Source organism: Gastrolobium bilobum, unplaced genomic scaffold (genome assembly GCF_033153095.1).
Source record: "Gastrolobium bilobum isolate Gb01-03AN ecotype WA unplaced genomic scaffold, APGP_CSIRO_Gbil_v1 utg6879, whole genome shotgun sequence".
Taxonomy (NCBI): Eukaryota; Viridiplantae; Streptophyta; class Magnoliopsida; order Fabales; family Fabaceae; genus Gastrolobium; species Gastrolobium bilobum.
Genome location: NW_026898846.1, coordinates 49,004 through 70,092, shown reverse-complemented (window position 1 = coordinate 70,092; position 21,089 = coordinate 49,004). Strand labels below are relative to the sequence as shown.

The window sequence follows — 21,089 nt, the reverse complement described above, 5'->3', positions numbered from 1 at the left end:
CCTTCAATTGTTCTGGGTGTGTTAGACATAATTCGAAGTGGTTATAGCAAAAGAATAATGCAAAATCTTTTAATTTTATATCCTCAAAGTTCTATAGCACCTACACATGTTAGGTAATGATGTCTTATGCATTTTCCAAATTTCTAACAATTATCAATATAAGTTATTTGAGTATCAGCTTTGACATTAGAAACCTTTGATTTGCAAAATGAATTAGCAATTGGAAAATTGCTCTTGCTTTGAAATTCAACAAGTAATTTAAAAAATACTAAGAAAATCTTGAAGTATATGAAGTAATGGCAAATGAAAGTGTTGGATCGAGTGCTTACTACTAGGTCAAAAGTTATAGCTATTAGTTAGGGTGCAACTCTTTTTATTTACCCATACAAGCTCAAGCACCAGGATTCGATATGACTTCGACCTACATTGGGCTTGCTAAGACACGACGTTGGCCTCACCAACAAAGTTCTTTGTTAGAGAAGTTCTTCAAACTATCAAAAGGAGCATGCTATAAATATGGAAAATATTTGTAATATTTGTTTCTTTTATTAATTAGATTAGTGTTTCCTTATTTTTAAGGAATTGAGCTTCTTCCTTTAGAACCATTAGTTTCTCTATATATATCGTAATCCTCTACACATCCACTCTTGAGAATCCATAAAATATTTTAAGTTTTTTCTTCTTTAAGTCAAAATATAAGCTCTCGACCTGGGAGCATGTCTTACTTCCGCAGCTGCCACCTTAAGAGAGAACTCTTTTTCGATTGATCTTTGGTCACCATGCTGCCATAGGCTGTCATCGAAAAAAATTTCCGGCGACTTATTTGACCGAGTAGACCACCTTTGATCTCATAATCTCCCAGTCTACTAATCTACAACAGTTTCACGCCTGAAAGAATACCCACACACCTCTAATCCCCATTCAAGCTTCAGTCGCATTTTCAGATTCTGTTCGGCCACTATTGTGGTGAATTTTCATATTTGGCGACCTATAGACGACGTCACACTATCCAAAGCGACCATTCACCAGAAGCCCAACTAGAATGGAGCCCACAAGTGCCTCCACACATGCCCACTCTTTGCGCATGAAACTCATGCATCGCCTCTGTCATGGACGTGTGGTGGTGTGTGGCATCGCCGTTTGCCTTCCAACCGCCACGATTATTGTCTCCTAGTCATCGTAAGTCCAAATTTTCCCTCACCTCCTTGATTTAACACTATTTGGGTTATAGGTCTTTATTCTCGTTATAAAATTTGGATCTTTTAGGCTAACCTAGACCTCCTTTGCTTAAATTTGACATTTTTATTGTTACTTGGGGACTTTCTATAACTCAAGCAAGTTAGCACTCTCGTTTGTCAATCCTTATGGATATCTTTAGTTAGACTTCTGACTCTTTCTCTTGTGCTATGACTAGTAAAGACATATATACTCAATCTTTTCTAGCTTTTGGCACTGATTTTGAAAGGTTATGGATTGTTGTCTCTGTTGAAACTAATCATATGATTTGTCAACCTAATTACCTTTCTCTTTTATCAGCCCATCACTAGTATTTGTACTATAATTGTTGCTGATGGATCCTATGTATCACTAAGTTCTTGTGTCATTAAAGTTCAATCCTCCTTATATCTACAAAATGTTCTTCATGTTCCCAAACTCTCTCATAATCTTCTCTCCAATCACAAACTTACCCCAGATTTGAATTGTACCGTAACATTATTTGCTATTCATTGTGTCTTTCAGGATCTCACCATGGGAAGGACGATTGGAGTTGCTAAGGAATAGGGTAGGTTGTACTATCTCCTTCAAGAAAAAGTTGCAAGTAGTGCTCGAGAAAAGTTGCCGATGGCTCATAACCAATACACTTCAGAGTCTATGATTTGGCTTCATCGCAAGCGTTTGGGGTATACACCTTTTAGTCTTCTCAAAACTTTGTTTCTGACCCTATTCAAGCATGTGTTAGTTGAATTACTTCATTGTAATGTCTATGAAATTGCAAAACACCACCGTACATTTTTGGGGACATCTAAAGTATATTGTATGTTAGGTGCTAAGTGATTTGTTTCTTTCATTGATAATTGCAACCAGGTAACTTGGATTTTCCTAATGAAGGACAAGTCAAACATGCCATAGTTATTCATCCAGTTGGTTGAGACCCAGTTTGAAAAAAAGTATTAAAGGACTATGGATTGATGATGGTAATGAATACATCAACCAGCGACTTTCACAATTTATTTAAGACCATGGCATGATTAATGAGCTCATTTATGTAGATACCCCTCAACAAAATGGGGTTGCTAAGAGGGAAAGCCATTACTTACTTGAAGAGGCTAGAGCATTACTTTTTCATACATTTGTTCCCAACTCTTATTGGGAAGAAGTTGTGATGACTACTCTCACTTTCAATCTATCCATATTATGCAGAGTCTTCAGTCTCGCGTCTTTTGGTGTGTTGCATTCATCCATGTTCATTAATAACATCGTAGTAAATTGGATTCTCGAGCTCTGAAGTGTATCTTCCTAGGATATGCTCCAAACAAGAAGAGGTACAAATGATATCATTCTTCGAGTTGCAAGTTTTGTTTGTCTCCATGGATGTCACCTTTAATGAATGAGTCATTCTTCACTTGTCCTTAGCTTTAGTGAGAGACAAGTTCAGTAGCTTCGTTCATTTTCTTCAAGTCCGAGTCCCACTTACCTTTGCCCAAACTTTTTGAGTTAGACTATATTGAATCTACCTTAATTACTACACTACATGATAATGAGCAGGAAGACTTAGCTTACGAGGCTGGTAGTTTATCTAATACTTCATCTGACATGCCTACCCTTAACAATGTACAACTAATTTATAGAATGCTAGGACACTCGAATTATTATATAAGAGGAAGAAACAACTTACGCTGCCCTATCAGCAATTGCAATTGCCTGAACCACTGGTAAGTACTAAATGCATAACTTTTTTTGTTTCTGAACTTGATATTATAAATCCTGATGATTTAGCCTTAAGGAAAGGGAAAGAGTTTTGTACCCAACAACTATCTCTCATTTTTTCTCGTCTAAGAAACTTTTTGTGTAGCATAAAAGTTTTATTTCAGCACTTGATTCCATTTTAATCCTGACATCTGTGCACGAAGCACTAAAAGATGGGAATTGGATTCAAGTCGTGCATGACGCGATGAATGCTTTGGAGAAAAATAGAACATGCGAAGTTGTTGATAGGCCAAAACAGTGGGTTGCAAATTGGTTTATACTTTGAAATATAATTCATATGGTACTCTTGACAAGTATAAGGCTTGATTAGTAGTCAAGGGTCACACGCAGACTTATAACATTGGTTATGAGGAGATGTTTGTCATAAGGACTTTCGGATAAATAAACCAGAACTAATAACAGAGAACACAAATCCTTGGCCTGAATCATCAGATTTTCCATATATTCAACCAAAACAATTACAATGACAATAAACAGAGACTATTACGGTGACAAAGGAAATACAATGAACAGAAACGTAACAAAGCACAAAGAAATAAAAGATAGTATGAGACAATTCTAGAGGTCTCACTCTCTCCCAATCCCAAAAGGGCCCAATCAATACTATGATTCTAGACCCTCGTACAAGCACCCCCCCTGTATATTTAACCAATTCCTCCGTAACTAACTTGCTTTTCCATGCTTCCATTCTGTTTTGCTGAGTCAACCATATTGTTTTCCCTAAATTGCCCTTAGGGTGGTCATAGTATCGTATCAATACTCCCCCCGTAACAATTACCTTGTTCTCAAGGTGATGATCATTTTTTCCGGATCCCATTGCTTGAATTGTAATGGCTAGCTAATACATGCGGCTATATAACCTCCACCGGGATCCCATTGTCCATCATCATGTAACACCAAGAAAGTATATATTATAACAGTGCCCATTATGTCAAATTGAAGATATCTTACCAAAATAGCACCTATATGAGACTTTTCAACAAACTGATGCATCATGAGGTCGTCTGAAACATGCTTTTCATAGCTCATAAATGCACCCAAAGAACCCCAAAAGAATATTGCTTGTGCAACCTTGTTAGACCATAAATGAATTGCAAAAGAAATAGCGTCCATGATAGAGGCATTGTCTCTTATAAAAACTCTTCCAAAAGAAGAAATACGCTTCAACCCAAGTTGCAGTGCATTCAAGTAAGATATATCACCATAAATGTTCCTCAACAGTGTCTCATGCCACCATGGAACGGAGATGGCAGCAGTGCCAAACCTGAAATAAGTGCTGCATTGCGCTTCGTGGCCTCCTCCGCAGTCATCCCCATCAAAAACCAAGAAGAAGAGGGTTTGCAATTTAGAAGAAAAATGAACCAATGAGTCCATGACTAACCCAACAGGCTCGCTCACGATTCTTTGTTCCTGGGCATCCAAGTTCAGCTTGTTTAGATGTTGCTCATATTTTTTGGGCTCACCTAACTCAAACAAATTCACGGGCTCACAAGCCCAATTGTCCCACAAAACAGAAAAATATAAGCAATCACCATTGAATTGGGCTGAAACATACAACATTTTAATTGGGCCGGGTTTAGAAATTGGCCCAATTCCAAATTTGACCTAATTGTGTCTCTCTTCTTTGTTGGTTGTTCACATGTTTGCACCCTACTCTGTACACAACAAGGCTGCAACAACTCTTTTCTCTCACGGTGGTGCTTGTCCGGTGGCTTTGGCAAGGGTGCTGGGTCAACCACAAGCGTAGGTGGTGGTGGTGGCCATGTGAGCACCCTTGCTCTCTTTACCCATTCATGATCGTCTCCTTGTCGAAATGATCTTCCTCTTTCATCTTCCTTCTCGTCGCCGTCAAATGAAACAATACTGGTCTCCTTTCCCCGTGCGGAAACTGGCAACTCTACTTCCACTGAAGGAGATGGCCAACCTGCTGTCTTCACCTGAGTTATAGCCTCCCCCGCCTTCTTGAAATCTTTAACGACCTTTGTCCTTATGCTCTGTTCTTGCTCATCCTCCTCCCTGGCGAAACGGAGATAATGGTTTTCATCTCTAGCCACAATCACCTCACTGGAGTTTGTTTGCTCTTCTTGCTGCCTCATCCGCATGTAACTGCTCCGCGAAATTCCTCCTTCCTCGTTATGAAGGCTGGCATCTGACTACTCCGGTAACGGTGGTGGTTGGGTTACCTTCATCGGCGGCTGTAGCAACGCTACAACCTTTTCCGGAGCTTCTTTCTTTTGCAATTTCATAGCTTTCCCTTCTTCTTGTCCTGCTAAAAAATCCTCCATGATTTTTTTCTCTTCTCTTCTGCAATTTTTAAATTGTTGGATTACATCCATTCGGAACTGCGACCATGTAAATTTCGTTGTCTGAAGCTTCCACCAAAAATACCAATCCTAAGCTTCTTCCCGCAAGGCTCTTCTCACTGCTGACAGCCACATAACTTCCGGTTTACCATTCTTGCGAAAATACCACTATCCAATTTAACCATTCATATACATCTTCTTCACCACAAAATACAGGGATTTCCCTCTATGAAATTGATTCTTCATTTTTTTTTTTTTTAAATGATCGATATCCTTCAAAGCTACCCAAATCGGATAGCTCTGATACCAATTAACAAGGACTTTCGATAACTAAACCAGAACTAATAACAGAGAACACAAATCCTTGGCCTAAATCATCAGATTTTCCATATATTTAACTAGAACAATTACAATGACAGTAAACAGAGACTATTACGGTGACAAAGGAAATACAATGAACAGAAACGTAACAAAGCAGAAAGAAATAAAAGTTAGTGTGAGACAATTCTAGAGGTCTCACTCTCTCCCAATCCCAAAAAGGCCCAATCATTACTATGATTCCAGGTCCCCTCTACAAGCACCCCCTCCTGTATATTTAACCAATTCCTCCGTAACTAACTTGCTTTCCCATGCTTCCATTCTGTTTTGCTGATTCAGCCATATTGTTTTCCCTAAATTGCCCTTAGGGTGGTCATAATATCGTATTAGTTTGCCAAAATGAACATTGCGAGAGTTCGATTGTCCCTTGCTGCTCTCTTTATTGAAACTTGAACCAATTTAATGTGAAAAATGTCTTTCTTAATGGTGAGTTAGAGAATGAGATTTATATGGAGATCCCACTGGGATTTGACTTGACAAATGGAGAAAATAAAGTGCGTAGGTTAAAGATAGCCCTGTATGGTTGAAGCATTTTCCATGTGTTTGGTTTGGAAGACTTGCCATGGTTAATGTGTTATTAGGATACAAGCATAGTCAAAGAGATCACACACTTTTCTTTAAACACTTCCAAGGAGGTAAGTTCACTATTTTCTTTCTTTATGTTGATGGCATTATTATCAAAAGGGATGTTATAGTTGAAAAATTCTCCCTACAAGAGAAATTGACTTCTAAATTTGTTAAATATCTTGAGAAGCTGAGATATTTTCTTGGGATAGAAGTAGGTCACTGAAAGGAAGACATTTTTATTTGTGAGGGAAAATATGTCCTTGGTCTCCTTAAAGAAGTGGGAAAGTTTGGGTATAAACCGTCCAATACTCTTATTGAGGAGAATCATAAACTGGGGAATGAAGAGTATAGTCCTTCAGTTGACAAAGGTCAATGCCAACGATTGGTGGGAAGATTGATATATCTTGCTTATACTAAACCTGGTCTAGTTTATGCAATTTTCATTGGTAGTCAATTCATGCATGACCTAAGGGAAAAACTCATGCACACAGTAGGCAAGATTCTCCAGTACCTTAAGTCCACTACTGACAGAGAATTGTTATTCCGGAGAAGGGAAAATTTATCTGTAGAAGTTTATAGTGACGCTGATTATGCTGTGTTTGAGATTGATCGATGATCTACTTTATGTTTCTTTATGGAAACTTAGTAACATGAGAAGCGAGAAGCAAAATGTGGTTTCCAGGTCGCGTGCAAAGGCAGAATTTCGAGCAATGACCCAAGGTATTTGTGAATTGCTATGGCTGAAAATCATTTTAGATGATCTCAATGTAAGATGTGAAGGACTTATAAAGTTACTCATTGAGAATAACTTAGCCATTTGTATAGCACACAACCCAGTTCAACACAACTGAACAAAACATTATGAGATCGCCGCCACTTCTTCAAAGAGAAACAAGATAGAAAACTGGACACTACTGCATATATTCCTTCTGGTTGTCAACTAGCGGATGTCTTGACCAAGGGACTTTACACCGACAGATTTCAAGAACTTACTAGCAAGCTGAGAATGATAAATATTCATTCCTCACCTTGAGGGGGAGTGTTGTAAATATGGAAAATATCTATAATATTTGTATTCCTTTGCATATGTACTCTGGAGAATCAATAAGATATTTTAAGTTTTTTCTCCTTTAAAGTGAGCATGATGTTACGTATAAAGAAGTATGTGTAGAGGCATTAGAAATGCCAAATCGGGCAGACTGCTACAAATCCTTTCATGGGACAAATGCAAAGGCCATACCCAATTTATATCTCATGATCTCATCAAACAAGAAAAATAAAGGAAGGGATTTAGCTAAGAAATGAACATCCAGAAATTTACAAACGTGGTTGCGTTTCTAATCTAAGCATCCCCCATTATTATGAACATCATACTTATTTAGTTCTTAATCACCTTTTATGTTAGAAGCAGTTAGGCACTAAAGAAATCACCGTAACCATTTCCCCACTACGGTGTTATCCCAACCTCTGGCCAAAGGAAAGCTTTCATATTCTTAAAAGTTTTTTAGTACCAGGTACTCCATTGGAATTCTTGACATAAAAAATAAAATAAAAATGAGAGGATATCATAAGTTGATGATTCTAACTGTGAAGTTCACTGCAAATAATGGCGAATTACTATAGGATCGTGAGAGGTGCAAAAAGCTGGTTGGTAAACTAAACTACCTTACTCTGACATGGTTAGATATCTCTTGCCTAATAAGTGTAAGATAATTTGTTCATGTCATTGCTTTGAGGTTCTCATGGTCATGCAATGTTACATATCTTAAGGTATGTAAAAGGAGCTCCAACACATGCAATTCTTTATAAAGACCATGACCATTGCACATTGGAAGGTTACTTTGATATAGATTGGGAAGGGTCTCTTCTAGTTCGAAAACCAACTTTCGGTTATTGTGTTTTCCTAGGAGGAAATTTGATTTTTGGGAAAATCAACTGGCATAACATAGTAGCAAGGTTAGGTTCAGAGAATGAATATCAAGCAATGGTCCAATTTTCTTGTGAATTATTACGGGTGTATCATTTACTTGATGATATCGTATTCAAGGTGGCTTCCCCTATGCAGTTGTGGTGTAATACCTGAGCTACCCTTCACATGGTCCCAAACCCAGTATTCCATGATAGGTAACAATAAATAGAAGCTAATTGTCACTTAATTTGGGAAAAGATCCAGTATGGACTTGTAAAGCAACTAATTCAACCCAACAACTTAGGGTGTTAGACGAAGATAACATGAATAGATTTATATTTTTCTAACACATTCTTTAACACAAGAGCCCATTGGGTTTAAGGATGGTCAATGCACAGGTTTGCCTATCTGTGCTAAGAAACTCCACAATATTTAATTATTTATTAATAGAATAGAGATGGTGAGGATCGAATTTGTGACCATTTGATCACAGAGACTTTAATACCATGCAAAACAATAAATCCAACCCTACAATTTAAGCTGTTAGGTGAAGGCCTCATTAATTGTTTTATATTTTATTATTTTTCTTACAGGACTTATATCCACAGGATATGTTAGGACCAAAGAATAGATTGGCAACATCCTCATGAAGGCAATGAACGGAAGTAGGGTTAGCTATCTATATAAGAAGTTGGGCATGATTAAAATCTTTGTCACAACTTGAGGAGGAGTATTAAGAGCAGTGTATTAAGCATGTGTTTAGTGTTCTTGAGGGTAATTATGCCCTTCGTATTGTCCTGTACTATACTGTACTACTAGCATAGTTTACTGTCTATAAATACATTTATTGCACTCATATTGGGTACATTTGTCCTCTTATTTCACAAGTTTGAAAATTCCTTAATGTCAATAATCAAGCAAGAAAAGTCCTCAAGCTGTGAAAAGGGGTATTTATACCACACAAAGTAATAACTGAATAGGAAATAAACTGGGATAGGAATATCCCTCTATAAACAAAGGAAAATCGTTAACTGAAAAATTTTAAATTCCTAAAGTAAAAACCATACTTTTCAAATTGAAGCCCTAATCAAAATCAACCTTGTTGTGCTTCATGCTCTTTATGGACAATGCAACGCCTGGCCGCTTCAAGAATCAACGACTATTCCCACATACTAACACGAGACTTTTCAGTGTGCTTTTTCCTCACTCGCACACTTCCCTCCACGGTTTGGTCGCTGGAAGAAGAAGAAGAAATGTGAGTGGGGTTGGTGTTTTGTCACTTATAAAAGGTTAAGTGACTTTAACCGGGTATGAGCTCATCTATCTATTCACCTCCATTCACCACCAAACTTAACCAAATGGTCTAGAATATTTTTCAAGTAATATTTTTAACTTTACTTTTATATTTTGGGTACTTTTGCCTACACTCATTTATAACCCTTAATTTTAACTGACTACACTTTTTACCTCAAAAGTGACCCCAATTCACTTAATTAGGCCCTAAACTTAATTTTACTCACTAATACAAGCTTAATTACTTAATTAAAATTAATTAATTAAATTCTTAAATTAGGGATATTATATTCACCCTACCTTTTTAGCGATTTTGTCCTCAAAACTAACAAAACCACTCATTCCCTCAACTACGGATTTATCGGAGAACTCTCTTGTGTTCCCGAAGTTACCCTGTTAATTACTTCATCTTTTCCTCATCATCCTATCATAGGATGCCAACTTTCATTTCACGATTTAGCTTTCGTTTTTATAATTACTTTCCACTATTTCCTTCAATGATTTCTATCTTTCACTTTCCTCAAGGGTCATACATATTCACTCGGTATTCAACCCTGACCTTCTGCGGTCCAATAAATAACCTTATACAAAAATCTCATCTGATGGAACTTCCAAGAGAGATCCGCTATAGGCTGTTTCTCTTAGGTATCTGACCACAAGGAGGTCCCGAAGGCTAACTCCAAGGGAAGTTCCCCTCAATATAGACCTTTAACGAGAATTCTCTATCTCATAGGATACTATCCTCATGGAGGTAATACCACCACTTCCATGGAAAGGTCAATGCATACAACTTATCATCTTTTAGCAATCTATGCATAGCCTAGTCTTTAATTACTAGACATATCTAATCACACAATCATAATTGAGTCCACAGTCTAAGCATGTGCGGCTCCAACCTCAATAAACTATGCATGTCATATTAATCTACATGCGTCATACCTTTCGTCAAGTATGGGAACCCCTCTAGCTGGGGTTGGGTCGAAGTACTAACATGCACCGCTGCTGAAGGATCAGAGACCACTTGCACATGAGCAACCCGTCCCACAATCTGGGGACAATCCCTCGCATAGTGACCAGGTCTACCACACTTAAAACATACGTTCTGGCCCATCAAACAAACGCCCTTGTGATGCCTGCCACAATTGTCACACTTGGGCACAGGGGGTCTTTCGTCATCCCAACATTGTTGACCCCCGCTTCTCTTAAACTTTTCCTCCGATCGTCTCGCTTGTAATTTCTTCTTTTCATCCATTTTCTTACTCTTTTATGAAATAGAGCCAGTTGCTCCACTAGCACCAGATGCTTGTGCCTCAGAAGGCTTTTTGATCTTGGAAACATTGTACACTTCTTCCACCTTTCGGCACTGGTTCACAAATCTACTAAACTCTCGGATGTCACAATTTGACATCTTCCGAGACATCTTCTCGTTCAGACCCCATTGAAACTTGGAGGTCATCTCAGCTGGAGTGGGTAGGGCTCTCCCATAGTTGGCGTACTTCACCAATCCATTGAATTTAGCAAAATATTGGTCCATTGACATCGACCCTTGCTTTTGATCATTGTGCTCATTCTGCTTCTGTTCCCTTGCCTCCCTAGGGAAGTAGTTGTCCAAGAACAACGTCTCGAACAACCGCCAGGTGATTTCTCGGCCTTCAGCTTCTAATGGTTGCACCGTATTCATCCACCAATCTTCAGCTTCACCTTCCAACATATACACGGAGTAGACCAACTTCAATGCATCAGGGCATCTCATCACCCTGAAGATCTTCTCCATAGCTTGGAGCCATTTTGCTGCCACCAGTGGGTCATAGCCTCCATTAAAAGTAGGAAGTTTATGCTTTCTGAAAGCCGTCAATCGTCTTTCCTCGGCTTCATGTTCATCGACATGCTCTATTCGTGGTTGATGAACCTCAGCGTGATGACTATGACTACCAGAATGGTGACTAGCCTCACCCTCATTGTTACCCGCTCCACCCTCTTCTTGGAGAATAGGTGGAGTAGGCGTGGCAGTGTGAGGAGGAGTGGGTTGCCGGTTTACAGGTCTAGCACCCCTTAACGTCCTCAACTCGTTCATCATCGCGGTCATGGCATTCCGCGAATCTTCATTCGCCTTCAACAAATTTTCATTGGCTTGCCGGCTAGCAGCCAACTCCCTCTGAACGGCTGCAAGAGTTTCAGCCACGGAATCAGGCTGCCCGCCTGCTGCCCCACGACCACTTCGGGGCCTAACTAGAGCAACCAAAATAGGTTCTGGCTGAGCATTGGTATTCGATGGTCTAGGGTTGTTTCGGTTCCTCGTCATGTCACTACACATGTTACACAAAGAAATGAGTTGATCAGGCCCACACTTAGTGATCACAAATGCAATAATCATAAAGAGTACCAAAACAACTATAAAGCATCAAACCCAAGCATACATAACAATAGTTAACAATTTTCCCTACGAAACTGCTCTGATACCACTTGTAACGCCTGACCGCTTCAAGAATCAACGACTATCCCCACATACTAACACAAGACTTTTCAGTGTGCTTTTTCCTCACTCGCACACTTCCCGAGAAAGCTTCCCAGGAGGTCACCCATCCCAGAATTGCTCTAAGTCAAGCACGCTTAACTATGGAGTTCTTTCGTTTCGAGCTACCGAAAAGAAGATGCATCTTGTTAGTATAGGTAGTACCAATTAATTCTTATAAGCTATCCCAAACCGTGCAGTGTGGGGTTACATGCATGAATGAATCGAATCGACACCCGAAAGAGAGGGATTCCAAAGATTGTGCAGGTATGAGACTGCACGGTTTGGGATAGCTTATAAGAATTAATTGGTACTACCTATACTAACAACATGCATCTTCTTTTCGGTAGCCCGGAACGGAAGAACTCCATAGTTAAGCGTGCTTGACTTGGAGCAATTCTGGGATGGGTGACCTTCTGGGAAGTTTTCACGGGAAGTGTGCGAGTGAGGAAAAAGCACACTGAAAAGTCTTGTGTTAGTATGTGGGGATAGTCGTTGATTCTTGAAGCGGATGTGGGGATAGTCGTTGATTCTTGAAGCGGTCAGGCGTTACAGACAAGATTAGTTACGAAAGTCATACATTCATTGGATCCCTGTGCTGAATTTATATTCTAGATTATCAGCAACATAGTCTTTACAACTCTTGCTTACTACCTCAAACTTGCTCTCTTTAGTGAGTTCATCCATCACCATATTGGAAAAAGGGGTTGCTTCATTAATAGCTTTATAAATAACCTTTATCATGGAAGGCTATTCACCAGTAAGATATCAGATATTGCTTGTACTAAAAAACAAAAAAATATATATATCAGATATTGCTTGTCTAAGTAATTGTTACTAGAATCTTATCTCTTTTACCATCAGTCTATGTCATATCTTACATGGATGAAAATTTCAGTACTTATAAAATATTGTCTCCTTTGTACAGGATTTTGTGCTTCCAGGAGTTCAGTCAATTTTACTTATGCTTGTACTTGGTATTCTGGCCTTCTTTGCTGAGGTAAACTGTGAACTGTATCATGATAGTTTGCTTATTTATTTATTTTTTTCTAAAAAATTAACTATCTTATTATAGGCAATTGGTGTAGTAAAATATTGGTTTTATCATGCTCTACTTGAAATGAGGACTATATATGAGTTCTGCTTCTATAGTGGGACCCAGATAAAGAGAAAATAAGATGGAGGAAAAAAAATATGCTATTCAGAATGGTGTTGTTTCTGCCTACACTAATATATTAACTTATTTGATCTTACTCGTAATTGCTACATAGTTCTGCTCATTCTAGTGAACTGTATTGAATATAGCACTTATCGAAACTTAAATGCCTTAAGACTTGTGAAACAGTAATTTTATCGAACATAGCTTCATCCCTTATTTTATTGTAGCACTTTGAAGGGCTCCAGAGAGTGTTTTATAATTGTGAAGTATGGACACTTCTTTACTGTTGAAATTATAGGGTTTAGGTAGACAAAAAGGAAAAGAGAGAAAAGGAATACTCAAAATAATAAGATTTTTTGATTCTAATGATGTGATCCAAAATATAAGGCACCCCTATTTGTAGTGGTACTAGACTCCTAATCCCTATTTGTAGTGGTACTAGACTCCTAATCCTTGTGAAATCAAATAAGGAAACAAATAAGGAAATACAATGAAATTCGAAAGTCATTCCTAAGATACCATCTAAGATAATCTAAAATATTCTAAGATACAATAAAAAGTTATGAGATATTTTCTAGATATTCTAATACTTCCCCTCACACTAGAGCTTACTAAGCTTTAAGCTAGTTATAAATGAACACTTCAACAAGAAAAATTGCGTAAAATTAAATTAGGCTCCATAAAACATCGCTGGAAAGGCAACTCAAGGATGCTTGGATACAATCAACCAACACCTGAATCTAGAAATAATAACAAGACTGGTATATTTGGTTCAGAATGGGGAAATATAGACAATTGCCAAGAAACCACCAAAAGAAATGATAACTGGAAAGCATAACAGGACTGAAACATATAAAAGTAAATTACAGAGCAGTTCGAGGAGCTGTGCTATCCTCCCCAAATTCCACGATGATTCCACCCAAAAGCATGCTACTCTATCTACCAATACCACCACTACTCTCCTCTCCTCAGCACTTCACCAATTCAATTATCCACGTCAGCACAAGCAGCAACATTTGCACTCCTAGCGTGGTTTTCCCTTCCTGACAGAATATTACAGAATATTCTCTTCTAACGAATTTGGTGACTCAGTAGGGGATGAGTTCCTCTATAATGTTTCCTAGAATAAACTTTTGGGGGCCTATCAATACCAGCACCACCACCCCACAGATAAAAAAAAAGTTTAACCTAGTCCTCATGGTAAAAATTTGGAAACTGATCAATGATGGCAATAGAATCCTCCCAAGAGTTGTCAAAGGAAGGGAGGTGCTTCCACTTGAGCTGTATGTTAGTGGATGGTGAAGTTTCGTTTTTGAGGAAAGACACATGAAAAATAGGATGCACATCACATGCAGGGGGAAAATCCAACCTATAGGCATCTTCACCAAATTTGCTCCAGCACCTTAAAGGGGCTATAAATCTAGGACTCGACTTCTCATTTATTCTTCTAGCTAATGACTTTAACTGATACTGTTGTAACTTTGAACAAACCAAATCATTGGCAGCAAAAGTAACAACTCTGCTGATGTAGATCAGCTTAGAACTTCATACGATTTTGAGCAAAAACTAGATGCTGATGTAGGTCATGGAGGATATTGTCACGTTCTTGAAGCCAAACTGTGACTTCATCAAGAAGAGGGGTAACAATACTCTTTGAATTTGAACAATGAAGGTGGGTCACTTCCATAGAGGGCTTTAAAAGGAGTCATTCATGTAGCTCCCTTGAAGGCTGTATTGTACCAAAACTTGGCCAAAAATAACCGTTTGGGCTAGGTTTTGGGTCTAGGACTGCAGTGACACCTTAAGCAAGTCTCCAAACAGCAATTTACCAGTCTGTTTGTGCATTAGACTGGGGATGATAAGTTGAACTATACTTTAATTGGGTTCCAGAACTTTTGAACAAAGCTAACTGGAACTTACTTATAAAGATTTTGTCACAATCAGAGACAATAGACTTTGGAAAGCCTTGTAGGCACTCCACCTCTTTAATAAACAGCTATGCAACTTCCTTGGCATCAAATGGATGACTGAGAGGAATGAAATAGGCATACTTGGTCAACCTATCAACCACAACCCTCGAACTTGCCCATGTGAGAAATGCACCAATCAATCATAGCTTCTGGCTCAACCACCAACTCCCTTTCTTCATTCAACATTGGAGGTAGGGGTTGTATGTTAGTGGACAGTGAAATTGCCTTTTTTAGCAAAGACACATGAAAGATAGGATAGACTTCACTTGCAGGGGGGAAATCCAACCTATAAGCAACTTCATCAATTCGCTCAAGCAGCTTAAAGGGGCTATAAAATCAGGGACTCAACTTCTCATTAATTCTTCTAGGCAATGACTTTAACCGGCACGGTTGTAATTAGGTCGAGTACTACTATACTTGTATTGCTGGTAGAAACCCAAGCCCACTAAAAGTAAGACTAATAATATAATAACCTTAATATATTAACAAACAGTATGACATTTTTTGGTTCTTGCTGTTTATCTTCTTCTTTGTCCTGTTTCTTAGTGTTGAGTATGTTGATCAAGGGAGGGTGGCTGGCAATAGAGACTCCTAGGCAAGGTTTTCTAGATCAAGATCTTATATCTATGGTCAGAAAAGGGTGGCAATATCCTAAATGATGGGATCGACACGAATTATAAGCTCTTACGTTCCTAATTTTAATTATAAAAAATAATATTTATACATATAAATGAATATTTATTGTAAGATCTTACATTCTTAATTTTAAAAGATAGCAAATATAAAAGACAACAAAAGAGTTAAAATATAAAAGACAACTCGAAATCATTACCAATAAATATAGATAAATTATAAACAAGGCCAATGTTATTCAAAAAAAAAAAAAATACTAATTTTTCATCTTTATATTAAAAAACTGAAAAAAAACCAAAAAGAAAAGGGGGGCGAACTGGAGCGATGGTAAAGTTGTTCTTTCATGACTGAAAGGTCATGGGTTCGAAACCAGGAAAAAGCCTCTTTGCTATTATGCTAGAATAAGGTTGCGTACAAGGATTATCTTCACCCCACACTCAATAGTTGGGTTTAACGGGGAGTGGTTTTTTTATTTTTTTTTATTTTTATTATTAAAAAACCGAAAGAGTGGAAGGCAATACAAAATTATAGACAATATAATTGAAAGCACTAAATCCATATCAGGAGGACAATATATCCATATGGAAAGATCGGAAGAATTTAGACAATACAGAAATATATTAAGTTTAAACACTAAACAAGCACAGAAAAAAGAACATAGAATAAATGGAGACCATATTATATCTCGATCCAAAAATTTTGTTATCTCTCAACTGAAAGTTTTGACAGTCACCAAGTAGACATAAGAGTGAAACAAATAGGAACACTTACCTTAAGGAGTCAGAAGAAGAAGGTCGCAGGGTTGATGGCATGAAATTTGATTTTTTATTTCTTCTGGGTCGTGGGTTTTGGGGTTTTTTTTTCTTCTTTTTGTTTACAATCGTTGCAATGGATCCCACCGATATTACGAGTTTCCATTGCCATCCCACACAATCCGATGTTGAGATGATTTTACTTGCTATTTGGATCGCTAAAGGAAAACAAATTGTAGGATTGTACGATCCTACGATCTTAATCGTGATCTTGACAACACTCTGGGTTTACATTTTACTTCTTTGATGAGTTAATCTAATGGCGTTGCTCAACTAGGGATAAAATCATTGAAGAAGTGGATGGTTTATGAACCTGTATGGTAGGTTCTCTCAATTTTTATAATTCTACATGGTAAATTTGTAGAAGAATTTCTTTTAAACAATTCTTGTTTGATATAGTTATTATTTTGGCTTCTTGTGGTATCCTACTAGTGGTCATCTCTTGGTGCGTAGTTGTCTAGTGTGCAGTCAGATTTGAGTGCTTTGTTTGAATGTATTGATGTTATTTCTACTTGCTTTTGTTCTCATTTTCTTTTGCTTTTCTAGGAGGATGCCTTATTCTATCTTTGTATTCTCCTTTATCTTCAATAACTTCTCTCATATAGTATGAAACAAACCTCTCTTTACCATTTGATAGAATTGTACATGAATCTTTTGCAGGCCTTGTTAGCACGAGGACTGCAACTTGAGAGGACTGGTAAAGTTGCCAACATCCAGTACTTGGAGGTATCCTTCTCACTTTACAGCTGCTGGTTCTCTTTTTTCCTTTTTAATTTTAATTTAGTTCTATATATATTTTAGATCCCAACTCTTCGGGAAACCAATTGCGAAGTTTGTATTTTGTCATTAGCATGTATGTAGCATAACTCTTAGTTATCCTGGTTTTCAGTCATCAATCATGACAACTTATGCACCAGATTTGGAATTAAAAGAGAACTATAAATTTCTATATGCACCAGTCATCAATCTCTATATGTTTCATTAAGCTGTTGTGGTGCCAGTGATGTATGGAGGTTCTGGTTTGGCTCCTGAAGGCCAAAACAACATCAACATCAACAACACCTTTATCCCAAATTAATTGGGGTCGGTGGTAGATGAACCCACATGAAAGATACAAAACGGTTGAAAAAAAGTAAAAAAGCAAAAAATAAATAAATAAATAAATAAATAAAAAATAAAAAATAAAAATAAAATAAAATAAAATAAAATAAAATAAAATAAAAATATATGTATATATAAATAAATAAAAGTACAAAAAGAAAGGGACAAGAAAAAGTGGGGGAAATGGAGGAGAAAAGGACTAAAAAGGGACCATCTGGAACATAGGAATAACAGCGGGTCTAACCCTCCACCATACTTATAGCTTTTCTCCATTCCGTTCTAAGACATACTGTCCGCCAATCTATATCCCACTCCATTAAATCTTGTTTTACTACTTTCCCCCAAGTAAGCTTCGGCCTACCTCTGCCTCTTTTTGTGTTTAGCTCTTGGTAACAAACTTCTGTTCTTACAGGAGCATCCATGGGTCTTCTCATCACGTGCCCAAACCACCTCAATCTATGTTCTCTCATCTTCTCGGCTACCGGTACTATTCTGACCTTTCGTCGAATATCTTCATTTCTTATCTTATCCATCCTTGTGTAACCACACATCCACCTTAACATCCTCATCTCTGCTACTCCCATCTTATGCTCATGTTGCCTATGTGCTGGCCAGCATTCCGCTCCATATAGCATTGCCGGTCTTACTGCCGTTTTATAGAATTTTCCTTTTAACTTCAGGGGGATTTTGCGGTCACACATTTGCACTGCGCCATTTCATCCACCCTGCTCTGATTCTGTGATTTACATCCTCATCAATCTCTCCACCGTTTTGTAAAATGGAGCCCAAGTATTTAAAAGCATCTTTTTTGGGTACCTCTTGACCATTTAGATGCACAGGTTCTTGATCCTCATCTCGTACCAGAGAAAACTCACACTTCAGATACTCAGTCTTGCTTCGACTTAATGTGAATCCTCTGGATTCCAATGTGCTTCTCCACAATTCAAGTTTTCTATTAACACCCTCCTTGCTCTCATCAATAAGCACAATATCGTCTGCAAAAAGCATACACCATGGCACTTCCTCTTGAATGTCTTTTGTTAGTTCATCCATAACTAAGGCAAAGAGGTAAGGACTTAGAGCCGACCCTTGGTGTACACCTTCCGTGATAGGAAAATAACTTGATGATCCATTACAAGCTTTTACACATGTAGTAGCCCCATCATGCATATCCTTGATTGCCTTTACATACTTTAATGGAACCTTTTTCTTCTCCAGGACCCACCATAAAACTTTCCTTGGAACCCTATCGTATGCTTTCTCAAGGTCTATGAACACCATATGCAAGTCCTTCTTCTTTTCTCGGTATCTTTCCATTAGTTGTCGCATCAAGAAAATGGCTTCCATGGTACATCTTCCTGGCATAAATCCAAATTGATTTACAGAAACCTTGGTATCTCTCCTCAAGCGATGTTCAATAATCCTCTCCCACAACTTCATAGTATGGCTCATTAGCTTAATGCCTCTATAGTTTGAACAATTCTGTATATCTCCCTTGTTTTTGTAGATAGGCACAATCATACTTTTCCTCCATACATCAGGCATCTTATTCGTCTTTGATTAAAAATCAATCTGTTTTGAATTTTATTCTTCATATGGAAATTGTTTTGTTTTTAGTTGAAAGTTGAAACAATCTTTTTTGCTTTTAGATTCCATACATGCCTCACATGACCATTTGGATTTGTATCCACAATGTTGTTAAGTTTGTCAATACATTGTGTACTGATGGTGTACATAAAATGTGTCCCATGAAGGGTGAAGTATGTTGATATAGAGGGTGTCCATAGTGACAATGGTAGAGAAAGTGGAGCTTCCCATGGTGCATAAGGGGGTGTGTGTGGTGAGGATGGCTCTACCAATGGGCAGAGTAACAACATAGGCAGAAGATCACCTCTCCATGTGTGAGAGGGGTATTTAGAGAGGAAAGTCCTCTATAGCATGGAGGAGACCGTTGGTCAACCCCCTGAGCTGTCTCATCAAGCTGCCCACTGTCAATGTACAGGGGCAGCAGTGCAGGGATAGGGAGATGTCCCAGTGGTGAGCCTATATGGCTTGTCATGGATGCCCTCTAGAAGGTTCTAGACTGTGGGCTTAGTGATATGGGGCCCAATCATGCTAGGCCCAAAACAGAAGCCCCCCAGCTTGGTAGCTTGAAGGAGTCAAGGTGACAAGATGTATGACAGCTTAGGCCGGTTACCCATAGTGTGCAGTGTTCCAAGCAGGATACAATGTAACTGATCGGTATTATGTCGGACTTCATGAGTTGTTTATTTGTTGTCATCGAGTATGAATTGACTGGTTGGCGATGCTTGAGTGCTTCAAGATAATCTTCTATTATGGCTTGCAATTGTGTTGAACTTTTGTTGTCTTCAAAGATGCGCCTTGTTATTAACAAACTTCAACACTTCAACAACATTTGAAGACCTTCCTCAATAACAAGGCGCATCTTTGAAGACACATTGCTTGCACATTTTTAGCAAGGCCTGCTAACAAATTGGTTATTGAGCTAGGTAAGAGTATGCAGAAAGGGCATTTTCCACTTGGTAAATAATTTGGGGAAAATGGTAGGAAAAATGCATTAGTGTGCCGAATTTTTTTAATTAGTAATTATTTTGTAGGATACTTAGATTGATATTAAATGAGCCATCAAACTCTCTCATACACAGGCTTAGATATTGAGGTGTTATTTGGGTGCAACGTTTTTAGTCAACTAAATCCTTAGCAATACCTCCTCCAAGGTTATCAGTGAAGGTTCCATTTTGTATGTGTTGCAGTCATTTCTGCATTTATCTCTTCCTGTTTAAACATGATATAACTTGTCTTGAGAGCATGGAGTGTTTTACTTTGATTATAGTCATCTTATAAGACGTGATTGATTCGTGTCTTAATCTCAATACCATGCGATGATCTCATTGGTTATTTTCTGTCATGTGTCTTGTATCTAAGCCTATGCATTAGTTTCACTAAGCATTTAACTGATTACACTGCCTTTATAGAATATTATTTTCTTTCCATGATACTTGGATTTGAATACTAGCCCTGGGGACTGATACATACCTGCCTTTCTGTGTTTCAGACAGCACTAACCCAATTTTGGACCCTTGCTTTGACAAGAGTAGCTGCTGCATCTTTTGATCACCTCATTGGGATTTTACTTATTGTTATCTCTGTATGTTGCACCTTGTATATTGGACCTGACAAGGAGATGGAATGATAGATTTGAGTGATGTATTTGTTAGGTTTGCGGTTAACATAATTGGTTATATTCAAATTGTTTAAAATATAGTATCGTTATTGACTTTTTCAACTAAAAAGCCAATTCCAATAATTTATTCTCCCTGAAACCTACCAATTACAATTGCACAAAGCGATTATCCGAGGTACTTTGCCTGCTTGTTGAAAGTTAAAAACGTGTAATCTTTTTTTTTTTTTTTGTAAATAAAACGTGTAATCTTTATCACGTT

At 38.0% G+C, this 21,089-nt stretch overlaps 1 protein-coding gene across 1 annotated transcript in view; it reads left to right on the top strand.

Annotated features, from left to right (window-relative positions):
- Positions 1-20,865, top strand: part of LOC133284698 (uncharacterized) — a 69,183-nt gene extending 48,318 nt beyond the window's left edge. Inside the window, exons 8-10 of the mRNA XM_061481775.1 lie at positions 12,879-12,950; positions 17,185-17,250; positions 20,702-20,865. Coding sequence (XP_061337759.1) covers positions 12,879-12,950; positions 17,185-17,250; positions 20,702-20,839 — 276 coding nt within the window. The 3' untranslated portion in view covers positions 20,840-20,865. The remainder of the gene's footprint in view (positions 1-12,878; positions 12,951-17,184; positions 17,251-20,701) is intronic.
- The last annotated feature ends 224 nt before the right edge of the window (positions 20,866-21,089 follow it).